General features: G+C 44.0%; 1 protein-coding gene across 2 annotated transcripts in view; it reads right to left on the reverse strand.

Annotated features, from left to right (window-relative positions):
* Positions 1-1,939: 1,939 nt before the first annotated feature.
* Positions 1,940-20,957, reverse strand: part of myo15b (myosin XVB) — a 210,376-nt gene continuing 191,358 nt past the window's right edge. For both annotated transcript variants that reach the window (XM_072242387.1, XM_072242388.1), the window contains 3 exons: positions 9,540-9,673; positions 5,759-5,899; positions 1,940-4,457 (listed from right to left, as the gene is read on the reverse strand). In XM_072242387.1, coding sequence (XP_072098488.1) covers positions 4,392-4,457; positions 5,759-5,899; positions 9,540-9,673 — 341 coding nt within the window. In that variant the 3' untranslated portion in view covers positions 1,940-4,391. The remainder of the gene's footprint in view (positions 4,458-5,758; positions 5,900-9,539; positions 9,674-20,957) is intronic.

Genomic DNA, 20,957 nt, shown 5'->3' on the forward strand with positions numbered 1-20,957 from the left:
TGTTAGGTGGCCTGTACACAACTCCCACCAGCGTTTTCTGCCCCTTAGTGTTATGCAGCTCTACTCGATCGATTCCACATCCTCCCGGCTAATGTCCTTCCTTTCTATTGCGTTAATCTCCTCTCTAACCGGCAATGTTACCCCACCACCTTTTCTTTTATGTCTATCCCTCCTGAATATTGAATATCCCTGAATGTTGAGCTCCCATCCTTGGTCACCCTGGAGCCATGTCTCTGTGATCCCAACTATATCATATTCATTAATAACAATCTGCACTTTTAATTCATCCACCTTGTTACGAATGCTCCTTGCATTGACACACAAAGCCTTCAGGCTTGTTTTTACAACACTCTTAGCCCTTATACAATTATGTTGAAAAGTGGCCCTTTTTGATTTTTGCCCTGGATTTGCCGGCCTGCCACTTTTACTTTTCAACTTACTACTTTTTGCTTTTACCCTCATTTTACACCCCTCTGTCTCTCTGTACTTGTTCCCATCCCCCTGTTGTGAACTAACCTCCTCTCTCCTAGTCTCTTTAATTTGATTCCCAACCCCCAACCATTCTAGTTTAAAGTCACCTCAGTAGCCCTTGCAAACCTCCCTGCCAGGATATTGGTCCCCCTAGGATTCAAGTGTAACCCGTCCTTTTTGTACAGGTCACGCCTGCGCCAAAAGAGGTCCCAATGATCCAAAAACTTGAATCCCTGCCCCCTGCTCCAATCCCTCAGCCACGCATTTATCCTCCACCTCATCGCATTCCTACTCTCACTGTCGCGTGGCACAGGCAGTAATCCCGAGATTACTACCTTTGCAGTCGTTTTTCTCAAGTCCCTTCCTAACTCCCTATATTCTCCTTCCAGTATAACAGCAAGGCCTGGAATAAATATTATATCTTTACAAATTTCTGTTTCCCCATGTATGGCAACAAAACCTGTCCATCTGTGTTGCCACCCACAGCTCCAAACTGCTAATTTAATTTGCTGACGACACTACACTGATCGGCCTAATCTCAAGTAATAACGAGGCAGCCTACAGAGAAGAAGTCATCACTCTGACACAGTGGTGTCAGGAAAACAATCTCTCCCTCAATATCACAAAAGCAAAGGAGTTGGTTGTCGATTACAGGAGGATAGAGACGGGCTAACCCCCATTGACATCAATGGATCTGGGGTCGAGAGGGTAAACAGCTTCAAGTTCCTCGGTATCCACATCACCGAGGACCTCACATGGTCTGTACACACCAGCTGTGTGGTTAAAAAGGCACAACAGTGGCTCTTTTACCTCAGACGGTTGAAGAAGTTTGCTATGGCCCCCGAATCCTCAGGACTTTCTACAGGGGCACAATTGAGAGCATCCTGACTGGCTGCATCACTGCCTGGTATGGGAACTGTACTTCCCACGGTCACAGGACTCTGCAGAGAGTGGTATGGACAGCCTAGTGCAGCTGTAGGTGTGAACTTCCCACTACTCAGGACATTTACAAATACTGGTGTGTAAAAAGGGCCTGAAGGATCATCAGGGACCTGAGTCACCCCAACCATAATCTATACTACCATCCGGGAAACGGTACCGCAGTATGAAACCCAGGACCAACAGGCTCCGGGACAGCTTCTTCCACCAGGCCATCAGACTGATTAATTCATGCTGATACAATTGTATTTCTATGTTATATTGACTATCCTGCTGTACATACGATTTATTATAAGTTACTATAAATTGCACATTAGATGGAGAAGTGCCATAAAGATTTTTACTCCTCATGTATATCAAGCCTGTAAGAAATAACATCAATTCATGTCTATCTGTTTGATGATAAATTGTGTGAAGCCTTTAACAGAATTGTGCACATTTGTAGATGAATACTTGCACAAATAATACAAACAGAAACATGATCTTAAATAGAATTTAATTTTTCTAGGTATAAAACAGTAACCTGTCTAAACTGCATTATTTGATCATTAGGAACAAAGCTACAAAGCAAAGGAAAGCAAAAATTCACAGTAACATTCCAGCTGTTTCAGTTCCAGTATATGGAAACTTTCATTTCAGGATTGTCTTTTTGTCTAGGTCACGACCGAAGAAAAGCTATGGCGTTCGATGAAGAGGTGGTGGGGTAGGAAACTTGTTCCCCAGCTAAAACATCAGCTTTTACACTGAGCATCAAACTTTCGTTGAGATGATATATTCTGTAATATTACCCTTTAACATAAAATATTCTGGCGTCTTCCCCCTCCTTTCCAGTCCTGATGAAGGGTCTCGGCCAAAATTGTCGACTATTTATTCATTTCCATAGATGCTGCCTGACCTGCTGTTTCCTCCAGCATTGTGTGTGTTCCTCTGGATTTCCAACATTTGCAGAATCCCTTGTGTTTATGATTTTACCCTTGATCATCTATTTTTTGTATCCTGGCTAAGGCTTTCAATTATGGCTATACTGTTGGAGGTTATTTCAATTTCCTTTGAATGCCCTATAGTTGAAGTTATTTACAGGTCTTGTCTAGCATTATGTAGCATTCCCTTTCTAGATGGAATTTCACTGGATTTCATAAAATTATTAACAGATCAGGTTCTAGAAGTGGCCTAACATAATAATTTAAATTGATTTTTTCCTCGACACCTATTGGACCTGGGTACCACCACACTGCACAATATTCCATCACTTTAATCTTAATCTTGCCATGTGTTATGAAAAATAGCATCTGGAGATTAAAGGCTAAATATTTCTGCTAATCAGACTGAAAAGCAGCGGAAGTTACATGAGCATGCTTCGTTTTATCTCTGCTGTACAGTGTGCTGCTAGGTTGATTTTAAAGTGCCAGTGCCAACAGATTATCCAGATCACTACAATGATCACTTTATTCTGAAGCAGCACCTTGTAATATCAATGTCAGAATATTAACTTAGATGATTTTGGAAATATAAACTTGAATAATATTTAAAAATGAATAAAAAAATAAATTGAATAAAAAGAGGTCTATTTAAAAAGATAAATAGCTGTTTCATTGTAGCTTTGAGATGTATATTTACATATTTGTTGTTTTAGTTTATTTCATGTTGTCTCCAGTTTCCAACAAACCTTTTCATTAAAATAAGCTCCTCTCTCAACTAACACCAGAAAACCTTTATTCACACAGAGGAATTTGGGTGTCGGAACCTGGCTGTGAAGTGATGACTAGGCTGTTGGATGGGAAGCTGTACTGTGGTTTTCACACTGGGATCATGTGTACATGTGAGGGCCAATCACATGACTTCCTCCGTGCGCCACTGATGGAGAGATTGCCACAGTGTTAGCAGACTCAATGCTAGGTGGTGCAGTTTGCAGCCAAAAGTAGTCACCAGGTGACAGATGGGAGTCCCCTAGGACGACTTGATCCGAATCTGTGCCCATATTGACTGTCGGTGATTTTGGGCAGACCTCTAGACAAGGCAAAATGTGGCTACTTCAAATTTATTATCTCTTACTAAATAACTGGAAGTTTAATTATATCTGGTGTCTGCAGCGGAGTACAGGTTGAACATCCCTTATCTTAAATGACTGGGGCCAGAAGTATTTCAGATTTTGGATTTTGGTATATTTACATACTGAAAGAGAGGACATAGCTTGGAGAGAGGACCAAGTCTAAACGTGAATTCCATTTATATTACATGTCCAGCTTTACCTATGCCCTGAAGGTAGTCTTGTTTTTTAATAGCAATCACTACCTCGGCCACCCAGGTTTGGTATCACTATCATTCCCAATTCGGAATTCATGTGCTACCGTTACGTAATCTTTGTCTTGCGCTTGTTCATCACACGTATGTACTGATGCAGCCATTCAGCGTGTTAGATTTTCAACAGTGACGATCTTGGCAAACTTGTTAAAGAATTTCTCTGCTGCTTGGTGATCAGTAGAGACACTTCATCACCTCAAATCTTTAAAACTGCAATGCTATGCCTTTTCTTAAATTTATGCAACCAGCCTGCTGAATATTCACAATTACCAGTTCGGTGTGATAGATCTTTGCTTGTTTCATGATCAGCCATGTTACAAAAGTATATGTTCACTCTGATGCTGATTCAAAAACTCTTTCAAGACACGATCAAAATCTTCATTTTTTACTCTATACAGTGTTTTTCTGCTTTTTAATTAATTTCTGTGCATTACAAATGTGAGGTCACATCTCCGAACTGTCTGTGGTGAGCAGAGACCTGCATGTCACTTGGGAACCTTGTAGAATATTCATTTTGTGATGTCATGTCAGCGCTCAAAACCGGTTTGGATTTCGGAATTTCGGATAAGGGGTGATCAACCTGTATTGATATGGATCATATTGTGTTTCAGTAAAACTTTGATTAACCTGGCAGCAACACTGGAACTTCTAACCCATCTTTGTATGTGAGCTTGTGTAGGTCATGTGTAGGTAGTCTGCAATATGTCGTCCAGGATCATTCCAATCATGTGGCAGATCTTCTTTGCCTGGGTAAAGAAATAAGGACAGTTGTCAGAATATTGGTTTCCACCATATCCATCCCTCAAACACTCCTGGTTCCAGAGCTTTGCGGCAGCCTGCCCTTTGGCCACTGTTCATATGGGAGCCTGAAGCATTGAACATGATGTCTTTTGTAATGAAATGCTGCACTGTGTTAGATTATCCCCTTTCATCCCTGCATTTTGAATTCTATTCTAATGTAACTGCAGCCTGCTATTTTGTAAGATGAATTTTGCATTTGCCCAATTAGTTCTCAGTTATTAAGACCTCACAGCACAAATTGGCATTAATTATCAGTAGGGGAATATGGGGAACAGTGTTGAGGTATAACATGAGTATGAATTACCGAATCACTGAACAGCCTTGGGGTGCTGTGTAACCCAACGTGGCAAAGGAATGATTGGCAATACTGCGAGTAACAGGCGTAAGTGACAAAGATGGAATCTGTTGGGAGAGGACAGTGGACCATGGAACGAAGGGCAGGAGGAGAACTGGAAGATGGAACGTGTTGCTGATGGGCAGATCAAGAAGGCATGGAAGGATAAAGAGAACAGGTTCTGGGGATGGTGGGATAAGGGAAAACAAAGTTGGGAAGGAGACAGAGGAGAGTGGTTAACAGAAGTTGATATTCATACCATCAGTTTCGAGGCTACCAAGAAGAATAGGAGATGCTGTCCTGCTAATCTGTATTTAGCTTCACCTTGGCAGTAGGCGAGGCCACGGACAGACATGTTGGTGTGAGAATCAGAAGTGAGATCAAACCAGGAGAGCCTGGCTGTTAAGGCAGATGGAGTGCTCCTCCAGTCTGGGTTGGGGTTTGCCAATGTTGAGGTCACAGTAGGAGCACCGGATATAATAAATGTCCATAATGGATTCACATGTGAAGGATTGCCTCACCTGAAAGAACTGCTTAGAGTACTGGTGAAGGAGGATATGTAGGTACAGGTGCAGCACTAGAGTAATCCTTGCAGAAAGCAGAGAGGGTCAGGGTCGGAGATGTGCCTGGTGGTGGGATTCCATTGGAGGTGCAGGGAATTACGTACAGGCTGGAGGGCTGAGGACAAAAGTGCAGAAATAGAAGAGATCCAAATCTGATCTGTGTGAAGCAATGGGTATTTCAGGCAGTAAGTGTAAGCATAGGTTCCCAGTTGGCCAAATCACAGATAGCTCACATCCCCTTGGTCTGCTTTGCATACAAATCTCAGAAGTCGAAGTGATTAGCCACTATGCCACCATTTTCTATGAATGATGGGTTTTCATTATGACTTTAATCTGTGGCTTACAGTACCTCTTTCACTTCAAAAGTGATCATATATGGTTTGACTGGAGAGCCATAGTTTATTTCCATCAATGGAAAGCTTGATTCATCCGTTGCCCGCTTCATTCGCATCATCTGAATCTCCCTCATAGAAATCCTCAGGTGTTTTTCCTGCACAAGATTATACAGTCTATAGGTCAGGCTGATCAAACGTTTACATTCACATAAACAAACACATTAATGTAGTATGCATTTCTTTTGGAATCTTTACCTATGCAGTAGTTTCCACTCTAATTGGCAAAAAACTCTGAAGTCTGTAAGTTGTGGTTTCAAGATCCATTTTGGTGACATAAGGTCTACAATCAAGGCTGATGCCAGTACTGTACTGGAACGTCTTTCCAGTGGGGTGTTGAATTGGGAATCATCTACTGTCTTCCGCATTATTTTGAAGGAGGACAAGAGGTTATACTCACTGATTAGGTATGATACTGAAGACTGAACGTGTGGTTATTATTATTTGTGGAGTTGAAGTGTGTTTGTGTGTGATAACTTGTCAGATTGCCTTCATTGTCTGAATAACTACACTTCAGAAAGAATTACCTGTAAGCATTTTGGAGTATTCTGAAGTCGTGAGAGAAGACAGATCTTTTTCATTTCGAGGTGGGGAAGATTTACCTTTACCTTTTCATAAAGATACTGTAGATTATATTAATTTGTGCACTTCTAGCACGGGATGGAGGTAGCAGTTCTGTCCGTGCAAAGGCCTCCCTAGAAGAGCTCTGATATCCCCTTCTGAAAAATCTGTAACTTCACTGTGTGCTACCCTTGAGCAGAAGCCCACCTTCTGCGATGTTGCCTTACTGCATGATGTCCCACAGTTGCTGCTCATCTTCACTACCTTCCACAAGTATCTCAGACAGAGTCAATAAGTGTAATGGTGACAAACAAAGACATCATCTCCTAACTGCCTTGGTTCCTCTAGGCCCACATAATGAAAACCACTGCTATCACATACAGTGTCTTGTAAAAGTATTCAGCCCCCAACCCTTTGTTCACATACTGTAAATGAGTATTACAGCCAGGGAGTTTGATAAATGTAACTCAGAATTTTTCTTTGTGAATTGCATGCTACTTTTTCACAAACAGAAAATTGTAAAGCATAAAAAACTAAAAGTTCAAAACCTGAAATGTCAGCATTTCAAAAACATTCATCCCCTTTGCCCTGTAGTAAGTTGAAACACCCCTCTAACCTATTACAGCTTGTAGTCTTTATGGATAAGCCTCATTTAGCTTTGCACAACGTATTGAAGCGAGATTAGCCCATTCATCCTTGCAAAATTGCTCAGGCTGTGTCAGGTTAGTTGGGGAGGCAGTGATGGACGGCAATCTTGAAGTGTTGCAGAGATTTTGATTAGGTTAAGATCCGGAATTTGACTGGGCCACTGAAGGACATCAATTTTCTTCATTTAAAGCCACTCCATGAGTGCTCTGGCAGTGTGTTTTGGGTCATTTTCCTGTTAAAAGACAAACTTCCTCTTCAGTTTAAACTTACTGGTAGAAGCTAACAGAAAGCTCCAAGCATCCTGGAGAACTTGCCACAGTTCTGCAGATCTTAGTTGTCTTGCTTGCTTTTGTCTCTCCAGGCCTCCTTGATGTTGAGATCAGGGCACTGCGGAGGCTATACCATCTGTCGCAGAACTCATTGTTCTTCTTTTTGCTGAAGGTAGTTCTTTATGACCTTGGCCGTGTACTTGGGGTCATTGTCCTGCTGCGGAATGAGTTGGGACTGATCAGACCTTTCTCTGATGATTTTGCATTATGGATGAGAATCTGCTTATATTGAGAATTATGTTAATTCTGACCAGATCACGAATGCCATGTGCAGAAGTGCGCAGGGAACCTCCACCGTGCTTCACTGTTGGCTGCAGACACTCGTCTGTGTAGCGTTGTGCAGCTCCTCAATGGACAAACTGCCTCTTACTTGAGTCAACAATTTCACATCTTGACTCATCAGTCCAGAACACTTGCTGCCATTATTCAGCACCCAGTATTTGTGCTTTTGTATGTAGGTGACTCTCTTGGCTTTGCTTCCACTTTGGCTTTTTGGTAGGAGCTCTTCCATGAAGATTACTTCTAACAAAACTTCTCTGGACTGTAGAGTGGAGTAGTTGGGTTCGGGTGGTTTCTGTGAGTTCAGAGCTGATAGCAGTGCTGGACTTCTGATTTAGAAAGGGCATTGTATCTCTCATCTGCTGCACTCGGTTTCCGTGGTTCTCTACCTTGCCTGTTCCTTCATGCTTCTTCAGAAGAACTTGGGCAGCATATCTTGAAACTTCTGTCTGCTGCGAAATTTCTGCTTGATGCTGATGCTGGGTGTCCACCTTGTCTCGTTGCTGTGCCCACTCTTGCCATGGTACGAGAACTGATGATCTGAAGGTTAACCTGTCACATTTGCCACACCCTCACCTTTTACTCTGGTTGTCCTTCGCCCAGTTTGATTCTCTTCACACCCATTTCTGTTTCAGTTAATCAGTTTAGTTCATTCAAGTCATGATGTCATTGATCATTAGCACCTGTTTGTTATCTTTGTTTAAGTAATCAAGTTATTTTTGAAAAGTGGTCTGTTACTTAATGTCACTTTCTTTAATGAAATTCAGAACTTTTTCTGTAAATGCATGTTTGGAAATCTAAAATTTGCTCTCTCCTACTGACACATTAATACAGAAGACAAAAATTAAACATCTAAAACAAAATTTATATAAAAAATCTCGAGTGCCTAAGGCTTTTGCACAGTGCTTCACAGGGTATGGGTTTACCTGGCTGAAGTGCAGTATGACACTTACACCACACATACCACTTAGTGTCACTTTACCCTCATCCAACCACAAGATCTTCTTCCACGTCTTTACAGTATCTTCTAAGTGATGCTTTGTGAAGCCTTTCAGGGAAAGGATATCCTTTTTTTTTTAGCCAGGGCTTCTTTCTTGCCCCCGTTCTATAAATACCCCATTTTGCACAAGGCCTCACAACTTTAGTTTTTAATGTTTGGTAAATTGTCCACAGGTTTTGGAATTTTCCTTCAGATATGATGCACAATGTTTTGTAGATTATCTAAAGGAAATCCTACTTCAATATCTTTTAAGTTTAGAAAATGAGTGAGTAAAATGTTAAAATCTGTGGGGACTGAATACTTCTTCAAGTCACTGTATGTTGATGCTGTACTATTTAATAATACCTTGCAAATTGTGGCTATTTATCAAAGATCTGCACCCACCCACTGCACACTGTTAATCACATTGAATACTTCTTCTTGGATATGCTGTTAAACCTATCCATAACTTGTCTGGGATATTCGGTGAGAACTTTTGATGCTGGATATCTCCTACTGAATGGGTTTCTGTCCATTAATGGATGCTTCTAATGGATATTCTACTGAGAAATATTTTATGCCCTGGTCTTCACTAATCTCTAATCACTAATCTCGTCTAATATTACCCACAGTATGCTTTGTTTTAATAGGATTGCTGGATATTGAGCAAGAATAGGAAAACTTTGCATCTTCCCACCGGGGATCAGTTAGATATATTTTGTTATCAGTGAAATTCCAATAGTCTATTAAATTCATAAGGAAAGCTGTTATGTAGCTTGAATATTTAACAGGATGGGGGGTTTGCATGAATAGAGATATATTACAACTAAAAGAATTCTCAGTGTTAGTCTGCCTTGAGCCATGGAAACAGTACATTGTATCTGTGTCATTTCAATTCCACATTCTTTATATCAATGTAGTCATTACAGCAGATTACTGTACCTTGCCTTCCTCACTTAACACCATCAGATCTTCCTCATTGAATGCAATGATGCATGGAACTGGAATCAAAAATGAGCTGGTCTTTTTCACCACAAAGATATTGTAACCAAACAGAGGCATGGTGTGCACTGCAGCTGAACAGAAAGAGAGAGAACTGTAATATATGAACTGAGCCAAGGAGGCTGAAGGTATCAGGATACTTATGTAGCAGTCCAATCACAAAGAAGAGACAATCTATAGATGCGGGAAATCCAAACAACACACACAAAATGCTGGAGGAACTCAGCAGGCCAGGCAACATCTATGGAAAAGAGTACAGTCGACATTTCGGGCAGAGACCCTTCAGTAGGACTGGAGAAAAAAAAGACGAGGGGTCAGACTTAGAAGGTGGGGGGAGGGAAGGAAGAAACACAAGGTGATTGGTAAAATTGTGGGGGTGTGGTGAAGTAAAGAGCTGGGAAGTTGATTGGTGAAAGAGATACAGGGCTGGATGGAGAATTGGGAATCTGATAGGGGAGGATGTGAGGCCATGGGAGAAAGAAAAAGGGGGGAGGAGCACCAGGGGCAAGGGGCAGGCAAGGAGATCAGGTGATGTGGAATGGTGAAGGGGGGACATTACCTGAAGTTCAATAAGTCAATGTTCATGCCATCAAGTTGGAGGCTACCCAGATGTTATATAAGATGTTGCTCCTCCAACCTAAGTGTGGCCTCATTGTGGATGGACATGTTGGAATGGGATTGGGAAGTGGAACTAAAATGGGTGGTCACTGGGAGATTCCACTTTTTCTGGTGGACGGAGTGTGGGTGCTTGGCGAAGCGGTCTCCCAATCTACATTGGGTCTCACCAACATACAGGAGGCCACACAGGGAGCACTGGATGCAATAGATGACCCCAACAAACTCACAGGTGAAGTGTGGCCTCACCTGGAAGGACTGTTTGGGGCCCTGAGTGGTAGTGAGGGAGGAGGTGTAGGGGCAGGTGTAGCACTTGTTCCACTTGCAAGGATAAGTGCCAGGAGAGAGATCGGTGGGGAGGGACGAATGGACAAGGGAGTCACTTAGGGAGTGATCCTTGTGGAAAGCAAAAAGTGGGGGGAGGGAAAGATGTGTTTGGTGGTGGGTTGGAGATGGGAGAGGGGAACGTCGACTCAGACCATGAGAGAGAGGTCGCTAGTTTGAGCCTCAGTTGTGGGAGCATGTTAGTGTCCTTGAGCAAGGCACTTAATCACACATTGCTCTAGTATCTGTGCGAGGAGTGGCGCCCCACACAGACTTCCAATCTGCGCCTTGTAAGGCATGAAAACGCCCAACGCAGGAGATGGCAGAAGTTACAGAGAACTGGATGCAGAGGCTGGTGGGGTGGTAGGTGAGGAACCCTGCCCCTGGTGGGTTGGAGGGAGGATGAGGTGAGGGCAGATGTGTGTGAAATGGAAGAGATGTAGTTGGAGGCAGCATTTCTTTGAAGAAGGAGGACATCTCCTTTGTCTCCACCGCATCTACTTTCAGGTTGAGTCTTATCATTCCAGTCATCTTATTTCCACCATGGATATTCAGTCTCTATACATCTCCATACCCCACTATGAAGGCCTCAAAGCTCTCCACTTCTTTCTGGACACCAAACCCAACCAGTTCCCCTCCACCACCACTCTCCTCCGTCGAGTGGAACTTGTCCGCAATCTCAATAATTTCTCCTTTGGCTCCTCTCACTTCCTTCAAACAAAAGCTGTATCCATGGGCACTCGTATGGGTCCAAGCTATGCTTGCAGTTTTGTCAGCTATGTGGAACAGTCTATGTTCTAAGCCTACACTGGTGACCGCCCCACATTTTTCCTACGCTACATCGATGACTGCGCTGGTGCTGCTTCCTGCACCCATGTGGAACTCATCGATTTCATCCAGTTTGCCTTCAACTTCCACCCTGCCCTCAAATTTACCTGGTCCATTTCCAACACCTCCCTCCCCTTTCTCGATCTCTCTGGAGACAGCTCTCCACTGATGTCTATGATAAACCCACTGACTCTCATGGCTACCTGGACTATACGTCCCACCCAGTTACTTATAAAAATGCCAACCCCTTCTTTCAATTCCTCCGTCTTTGCCTCATCAGCTTTCAGGATGAGGCTTTTCATTCCAGAATGAAGGAGATGTCCTCTTTTTTCAAAGAAAGGGGTTTCCTTTCTCCCACCATCAACCCTGCCCTCAACTGCATCTCTTCCATTTTGCGCATGTCCGCCCTCACCCCAACCTCCCGCCAACCCACCAGAGTTAGGATTCCTTTTGTCCGCACCAACCATCCCACCAACCTCCGTATCCAATGCATAATTCTCCATAACTTCCACCTTCTTCAATGGGATCCCACCACCAAACACATTTTTCCCTACCCCCACTTTCTGTTTTCCAAAGGGATCGCTCCCGACAAGACTCCCTTGTCCATTCGTCCCTCCCCACATCTCCCTCTTGGCCCTTATCCTTGCAAGCGGAACAAGTGCTACACCTGCCCCTACACCACCCCCCCCAAACAGTCCTTCCAGGTGAGGTGAGTCTGTTGCAGGTCATCTATTGTATCCGCTGCTGGCAGTGTATCCGTGAGACCCGACGTGGATTGGGATACTGCTTCGCCGAGGACCTACACTCGGTCTGCCAGAAAAAGCAGGGTCTCTCAGTCCGCTTCCCATTTCCATTCCAACATGTCCTCCATGGCCTCCTCTATTGTCGTGATAAGGCCACACTCAGGCTGGAGGACAACACCTTCACTTCGGGAAGTCTGATCACCTGGCTGTACTTCTACTCCCTGAGTACAGGCAGAGACTGAAGACCGCAGCACCAGTAGTGAGGACCAAGAAGGTATGGGCAAGGGAAGCACAGGAGCACCTACAGGACTGGACTGTATTCAGGGATTCATCTTCAAATCCGGATGAGTGTGCTGCAGTTGTTACTGACTTCATTAAAACCTATGTGGATGAGTGTGTGCCTACAAAGACTTACTGTACATTCCCAAACCAAAAGCCATGGATGAACCAAGAAGTACATTGTCTGCTGAAGGCCAGATCTGTGGCATTCAAGTCTGGCGCCCCAGGCTTGTACCAGGAAACCAGGTATGATTTGTGCAGGGCTATTCCAAGGGCGAAGGGACAATTTCGAACGAGGTTGAAGGCAACATCGGATGCACGACAACTCTGGCAGGGTTTGCAAGACATTACTTCCTACAAAGTGAAACCCAGTAGCATGAATGGCAGCAATGTTTCACTACCAGATGAACTCAACGCCTCCAATGCACACTTTGAAAGGGAGAATATAACTACAGCTGTGAAGATCCCTGCTGCACCTGTGATCTGTCTCAGAGGCCGATGTTAGGCTGTCTTTAAAAAGAGTGAACCCTCGCAAGGCAGAAGATCCTGATGGAGTACCTGGTAAGGCTCTGAAAACCTGTGCCAACCAACTGGCGGGAGTATTCAAGGACATTTTCAACCTCTCTCTGCTATGGGCAGAAGATCCCACTTGCTTCAAAAAGGCAACAATTATATCAGTGCTTAAGAATAATGTGAGCTGCCTTAATGACTATCGCCCGGTAGCACTCACATCGACAGTGATGAAATGCTTTGAGAGGTTGGTCATGACTAGACTGAACTCCTGCCTCAGCAAGGACCTGGACCCATTGCAATTTGCCTATCGCCACAATAGGTCAATGGCAGATGCAATCTCAATGGTTCTTCACACAGCTTTAGACCACCTGGACAACACAAACACCTATGTCAGGATGCTGTTCATCGACTATAGCTCAGCATTTAATACCATCATTCCCACAATCCTGATTGAGAAGTTACAGAACCTGGGCCTCTGTACCTCCTTCTGCAACTGGATCCTTGACTTCCTAACTGGAATACCACAATCCGTGCAGATTGGTGACAACATCTTCTCGCTGACGATCAACACTGGTACCCCTCAAGGGTGTGTGCTTAGCCCACTGCTCTACTCTATATACACTGACTGTGTGGCAAGGCATAGCTCAAATACCATCTATCAATTTGCTGATGATACAACCATTCTTGGTAGAATCTCAGGTGGTGACGAGAGGGCATACAGGAGTGAGATATGCCAACTAGTGGAGTGGTCCTGCAGCAACAACCTGGCCCTCAACATCAGTAAGAAGAAAGAGCTGATTGTGGACTTCAGACAGGGTAAGACAAAGGAACACATACCAATCCTCATAGAGGGATCAGAAATGGGGAGAGTGAGCAGCTTCAAGTTCCTGGGTGTCAAGATCTCTGAGGATCTAACCCGGTCCCAACATATCGATGTTGTTATAAAGAAGGCAAGACAGCGGCTATACTTCATTAGGAGTTTGAAGAGATTTGGCATGTCAACAAATACACTCAAAAACTTTTGTGGATGCACCGTGGAGAGCATTCTGACAGGCTGTATCACTGTCTGGTATGGGGGGGCTACTGCACACGACCGAAAGAAGCTGCAGAGAGTTGTAAATCTAGTCAGCTCCATCTTGGATACTAGCCTACAACGTACCCAGGACATCTTTAGGGAGCAGTGTCTCAGAAAGGCAGCATCCATTATTAAGGACCTCCAGCACCCAGCGCATGCCCTTTTCTCACTGCCACCATCAGGAACAGCTTTTTCCCCTCTGCTTTCTGATTCCTAAATGGACATTGAACCCTTGGACAGTATCTCACTTTTTTTAATATACAGTATTTCTCTTTACACGTTTTTAATCTATTCAATATATGTATACAATGATTTATGTATTTATTTATTTATTTCTCTTCTTTATTATGTATTGTGTTGAACTGCTGCTGCTAAGTTAACAAATTTCATATCACATGCCGGTGATAGTAAAGCTGATACTGATTCTGATTATATTCTGTCTAGGTAGCCCTCATCCTTTTCCCTCTCTCGCCTTATCTCCTTGCCTGGCCGTCACTCCCCTCTGGTGCTCTTCTCCTTTTTTCTTCTTCCATGGCCTTCTGTCCTCTCATACGAGATTTCCCTTCTCCAGCCCTGTATCTCTTTCATGAATTGCCTTCCCAGCTCTTTACTGCCCCTCCCTGTTTCATCCATCACCTTGTGTTTCTCCCTCCCGCAACTCTGACTCCTCGTCTTTTTATCTCCAGTCCTACCGAAGGGTTTGGGTCCGAAACGCTGACTGTACTCTTTCCATCGGCCGCCTGGCCTGCTGAGTTCATGCAGCATTTTGTGAATGTTGTTTGTGTAGTGGTTTGTTGGGAGGATATCGCTGCCCTCAGTTTCCCACGCTGTTAAGTTGATGTTAATCTTGGAACAGCGTGCATGGTGGCACTTTTCATTCTGGAGTTCTGCAGCACAGAAGCAGCTTTTCAGCCCACTAGGATCAAATCTTCTACACCAATTCTATTTGTTTGCATTAGATCTGTATTCCTCTATCCCTTTTCTATTCAGGTGCCTCGTAAACACAGTGATTATGTCTGATTTTGGCAGTTCTTCTGGCAGCAGGTTCCGGATGTTAACAATTTTCTCTGCAAATAAAGGTTTCTCCTCAAACCCTCTTTAAATCATCTTCCTCCCACTTTAAACCTATGCCTTCTTGTTATTGATACCCCTATCTTGGGAGCAATATCCTACCTCTCTTATCTACGGCTCGTGCAAATTTGTACAACTAGGTCGTACAGAAAACAAACCCAGACTATCCAATCTCAGCCCAAAACTAAAGTCTTCCAATATAGATAATGTGCTGGTGAATCTCGGCTGCCCCCTCTCCAGCACGCGTTCAGCACTACGGCTGGACTGAAGTGTGCTCGCATGGGCTTTGTTGTATCCAGAACTCTCATCCAGGAGAATGGTGTCTGAAGGTTGATATCTCTGATATTCAGCCTCTTGAGGAAAGCTAAGGTGAACCCATCAATTTCCCATCCCCTACAGTTTCTACAGATTGTACCACTCACCTTCATTACGGGGGCAATTTAGAGCGGTTAATCTGCATAGCTTTGATATGTGGAGGGAAACCAGAGCTACGGTCACAGGGAGTGCGGGTAAACACCGCACAGACAGCACCCAAAGAAGAATTGACTTCGGGAGCTATGGACTACTGTGCTGTGAAGACCCACTAGAGAACAAAATCACTTAAGGACAACAAACTCAAAGGAAAATAACTCCGCTCAACACAGAGTGATATGTTAAAGTTCAAAATAAAACTGGTACAATTTTCTGCAGCCCGCAGAGAGTTGCCGATGTATGCCAGTGCCATCTTGTATCTGACAGCAAAATGAGCACAATTGCTCAGTGGGAAATTTACCTGGCAGAGCACTGCAGCTGTTGAATCCATATTCCTGGTATTAACTCACTGTAAGCAGTGAAAACAAGACCTATGGCCTAATCGCCTACACTGTAAAGCTAAAATCAGCTAGCTGTGCTCGTCTCCATCAGTCCATACTAAAGAAATCAATAGTGGCTTGGGTGATCTCTTTTCAGAACAAAATTCAATCTGCAAGTGTGATCCTGAGCTTTCATTTGACTGTTGCTTCAATTTTCCATCTTATTCTCTTCTTAGCTCTGACTTGGTCTTTTATATACACTGCTGTTGTTGGTAACATCACAGAGGGCAATGAGGAGGGGGAGAGATATCAGTTGGTTGAGTAGTATCACAACAATAACCTCACACCCTACATCAGCATGACTAAGGAATTGATTGTGGACTTTAGGAAGGGAAGGTCAGGAGACCATACACCAACCCTCATCAAGGGGTCAGTGGTGGAAAGGGTGAACAGCATCAAGTTCATTTCAGGATTTATCCTAGGCCCAACACGTTCAGGCAGAAGGCACGCCAGCAACTATATTCATTAGGAGTCTGAGCTTGGTCACCGAAGACTCTCAGGTTTTACAGGTGTGCTGCCGAGAGCACTCTGACTGGTTACATTATAGTCTGGTATGGAGGTTTCAGAGTACAGGACTGCAGGAGGTTGCAGAGTTTCCAAAGTAAAATTTATTATTAAAGTACCATGTACGACCTTGGGATTCATTTTCTTTCAGGAATTTACAGGAAAATAAACAAATACAATAGGATCTATGAAAAACTATGAATAGATTTTCTGGCGGCCCAATTGATTCAGAAGTGAGAGAGGAGGCAATTCACAGATCTGTGAGGGATTAAAAAAAAGGAACATTTGCAGGATTTCAGTGTTTTCCAGCAGCCCAATCAAATAGTGATTCATTATCAAGGACAAACAAAAATGAGCTATGGGCAAGTGGAAGTGGCCATTGTATGAGTAGACTAGTGTTAGAGTGGGGAGGCCTTATCTCATCAGCCTTCAGCAAGAACAGGCTTGGGCGAGGTACATAACTGGTAAGTTTCCTCTTCATTCTTCCTCTGTTAGTACATACAGCAGGGTCTGTGTTGTGTTCTTTGTGTGTGATGTGGGAATTCCGGGAGACTGATAACCACATCTGCACCAGGTGCATTGAGCTGCAGCTCCTTAGAGAACATGTTAAGGAACTGGGGCTGCAGGTTGATGACCTTCGGCTGATATGAGAAACGTAGAGGTGATAGGAGCTACAGGTAGATAGAGGCAGGTACCTGGGCAACTGTCAGGAGAGGGAAAGGAAATGGGCAGCCAGTGCAGAGTATCTCTGTGGCAGTTCCCCTCAATAATACTTATACCATTTTTGATACAGGAGTGGGGTGGTGGGGTGGGTGGAGACTTGCCAGGGAGAAGGCACAGTGACCAGGTCTCTGGGGCTGTGGCTCAGAAGGGAAGCGGGGAGAAGAGGCCTGCAATGGTGATAGGGATTTCCATAGTTACGGGAGTAGAGACAAGATTGTGTGTACACGATAGGTATGTTGCCCTGCAGGTGCCAGGGTCAGGGATTGGGTCCACGACATAATAAAGGTGGGGGGAGGGTGAGCAGCCAGAAGTCTTGGTACATATTGGTACCAATGACATAAGTAGAAAGAGAAGGCGGTTCTGCAGAGAGATTTTAGGGAGCTAGGTAGAAAGCTGAAAAGTAAGACCTCCAGGCTAGTAATGTCTGAATTGCTGCCCATGTCACATGCCAGTAAGGGTGTGAGTAGGATGATTTGGCAGATGAGTGCATGGCTGAGCAATTTGTGCAAGAGGCAGCATTTCAGATTTCTGGATTATTGGGATCTCTTCCGGGGAAGGTATGACCTGTACAAAAGGGATGGGGTACTACACCTGAACCCAAAGGGGACCAGTGTTCTTGTGGGCAGGTTTGCTGGAAGATGTAGAATCGTTGTGAATAGAGTTAAGAAACTGCAAGGGTAAAAACTCCCTGATGGGTGATACAGACCTCCGAATAGTAGCCAGGATGTGGGGTACAAATTACAATAGGAGATAGAAAATGTATGTCAAGAGAGCAATGCTATAGACATGGGGGATTTCAATATGTATGTAGATTGGGAAAAATCAGGTTGGTGAGAGAAAATTTCTCGAATGCCTATGAGATGGCATTTTAGAGCAGCTTGTGGTTGAGCCCACTGGAGGATCAGCTATTCTGGACTGGGTGTTGTGTAAGGAAATGGATTTGATTAGGGAGCTGAAGGTAAAGGAACCATTAGGAGCCAGTAATCATGATATGATAGAATTCATCCTGCAACTTGAGCGGGAGAAGCTAAGATCAGGTGTATCAGTATTACAGTGCTGGAAATGGAATTACAGAGGCATGAGAGAGGAGCTGGCCAAAGTTGATTGGAGGGGGACACTAGCGGGGAAGGTGGCAGAGCAGCAATGCCTGGAGTTTCTAGGAGCAATTCGGAAGGCACAGGATAGATACATCCCAAAGAAGAAGTAGCATTCTTAAGGTAGGATGATACAACCATGGCTGAGAAGGGACATCAAAGCCAATATAAAAATGATAGAATAGAGCAAGAAGTTATTTATTTATTCATTCAGTGAGATGCAACTCAGAATAGGCCCTCCCAGCCCTTTGAGCCACACTGCCCAGCAATCCCTGATTTAATGCTCGCCGAATCACGGGACAATTTACAATGACTAATTAATATAGCAACCGGTACATCTTTGAATTATGGACAGAAACCCGTGCAGTCATGAGGAGAACATACAAACTCCTTACAGGCATCGGTGGGAAATGAGTCTGGGTCGCTTGTACTGTGAAATGTTGTGTGAACCAGTGCCCTGCTGTGTCATCAATGACTTGGATGATGGAACTTTTGTGGCTTTGTGCTCAGATGATAGGAAGAGAGGTGGAGGGACAGGTAACGTTGAGGAAGCAGGGACTTAGACAGATTAGGAAAATGGGCAAGTAAGTGGCAGATGGAATACAGTGTCAGGAAGTATAAGGTCATGTACTTTGGTAGAAGAAAAACGCATAGACTCTTTTCTAAACTGGAAGAAAATACAAAAATTTGAGGTGCAAAGGTCAACTCACAGGTTGAGTCGGTAGTAAGGAAGGAAAATGCAATGTTAGAATTCTTTTTGAGAGGACTAGAATATAAAAACAAAGATGTTCTGTTGAGGTTTTATAAGGCTTTGGTGAGGCCTCTCTAAGAGTACTGTGACTGTTTTGGACCCTTATCTAAGAACGGCTGTGTTGAAATTGGAGAGGGTTCAAAGGAAGATCACAAAAATAATTCCAGGGTTATCATATGAGGAGGATTTGATGGCTCTGGGCCTGTACTGACTGGAATTTTGAAGAATGTGGAAAGGCCTATATAGAGTGGATGTGGAGAGGTTGCTTCCTTTGGTGGGGGAATCTAGGACCAGAGGGCACAGCCTCAGAATAGATGGATGCCTGTCATAATGGAATGAGGAGGAATTTCTTTAGCCAGACGGTGGTGAATCTGTGTAATTTGTTGCCATAGGTGGCTCGGGAGGCTAAGTCATTGGGTGTGTTTGGGCGGAGGTTAATAGATTCTTGATGTCCTGGTGTAAAAGGTTATGGGGAGAAGGCAGGAGCATGGGATTGAGAGGGAAATGGATCAGCCATGATGAAATAGTGAGCAGACCCCTATTTGTGAGCTGAATGGTGAATAGTGAGCTGAATGGCCTAATTTTGCTCCTATGTCTTAAGGTCTTGTAAAGACTGACAAACAACTCACACGCAAAAGAAGACGAATTGTGCAAATTATGCTAATGAGTTGTAGAGTCCTCGGGAGTCAGTCCACAGGTTGTGGGTCCAGTTCAGAGTTGTGATGAGTGAAATTATCCAGGCTGAATGGTTGAGGGGTAATAACTGTTCCTGAACCTCGTGGTGTGGGACCCAAGGCTTCTGTACTTCCTGCCTGACGGTAGCAGTGAGAAAAGAGCATGACTTGGGTTCTTGATGTCGGACGCTGCTTTTTTGTGGCAGCACTCCATGTAAATGTGCTCAATGGCGGCAAGAACTTGCCTGTGATGCAGTGAGCTGTATCCACTGCTTTCTGTAGACTTTTCTCTTCCCAGGCATTGACGTTTCCATACCAGGTTGAGATGAAATCAGTTAGGGTACGCTCCACGGTGCATCTACATAACTTTGTCAAAGTTTTAGATGACATGCTGAATATATGCAAACTTCTAACAAGTAAAGGTGTTGTCATGCCTACTTTGTGACAGCACTTGCGTGCTGGTCCAAGGACAGATCCTCTTGTATGATAACCCCAAGGGATTTAAAGTCACTGACCCTCTCTACCTCCGATCCCCTAATAAGCACTGGCTCGTGAACCTCTATCTGTAATCAATAATTGCCTCTTTGGTTTTGCTAACGCTGAGTAAGCGTTTGTTGTTGCGGCACCATCCAACCAGATTTTCAATCTGCCTCCTATATACTGATCAATCACCACCTTTGATTCGGCCCACAACAGCGGTGTTGTCAGCAAACTTAAATACAGCACTGGAGCTGTGCTTAGCCAGGCAATCATAGGTATAACGTAAACAAAGCAAGGGGCTAAGCACGCAGCCTCGTGGTGCACCTGTGCTGCAGGTGAGTGTGGAAAAGATGTTTTTCACAAAGCAACTGGGGTCTGTGAGTGAGGAAATTGAGGATCCAGTTGCATAAGGAAGCATCCAGGCCTAGGTCTTGGCACTCAGTGATGAGTGGATGATAATGTTAATGCCGAGCCCTTGTCAATGAAATGCATCCTGATGTATGAATCTTCATTTTCCAGGTATTCCTGAGCTAGGTTGTAGCTGTGATCCAGCTGGTGGGTAGCAGCATTCAGAACTGGGTTGTAGACTCCACCAGCTCCATCACAGGCACGACCCCCACCATCACCGAGGACACTTTCAAGATGATGCCATCCATCAGTAAGGACTCTCATCATCTGGCACATTCTCCCTTCTGGTAACTATCATCAGAATGGAGATGCAGGACATTGAGGAGCCACACTCAACAATTTTGGAACAGCTTCTTTCCCTCCTCTAGCGGGTTTATGAACGGTCCACATTATTCCTTTTTTCGTACAGTTTATTTTTGTAACTT

Source organism: Mobula birostris, chromosome 24, assembly GCF_030028105.1.
Source record: "Mobula birostris isolate sMobBir1 chromosome 24, sMobBir1.hap1, whole genome shotgun sequence".
Taxonomy (NCBI): Eukaryota; Metazoa; Chordata; class Chondrichthyes; order Myliobatiformes; family Myliobatidae; genus Mobula; species Mobula birostris.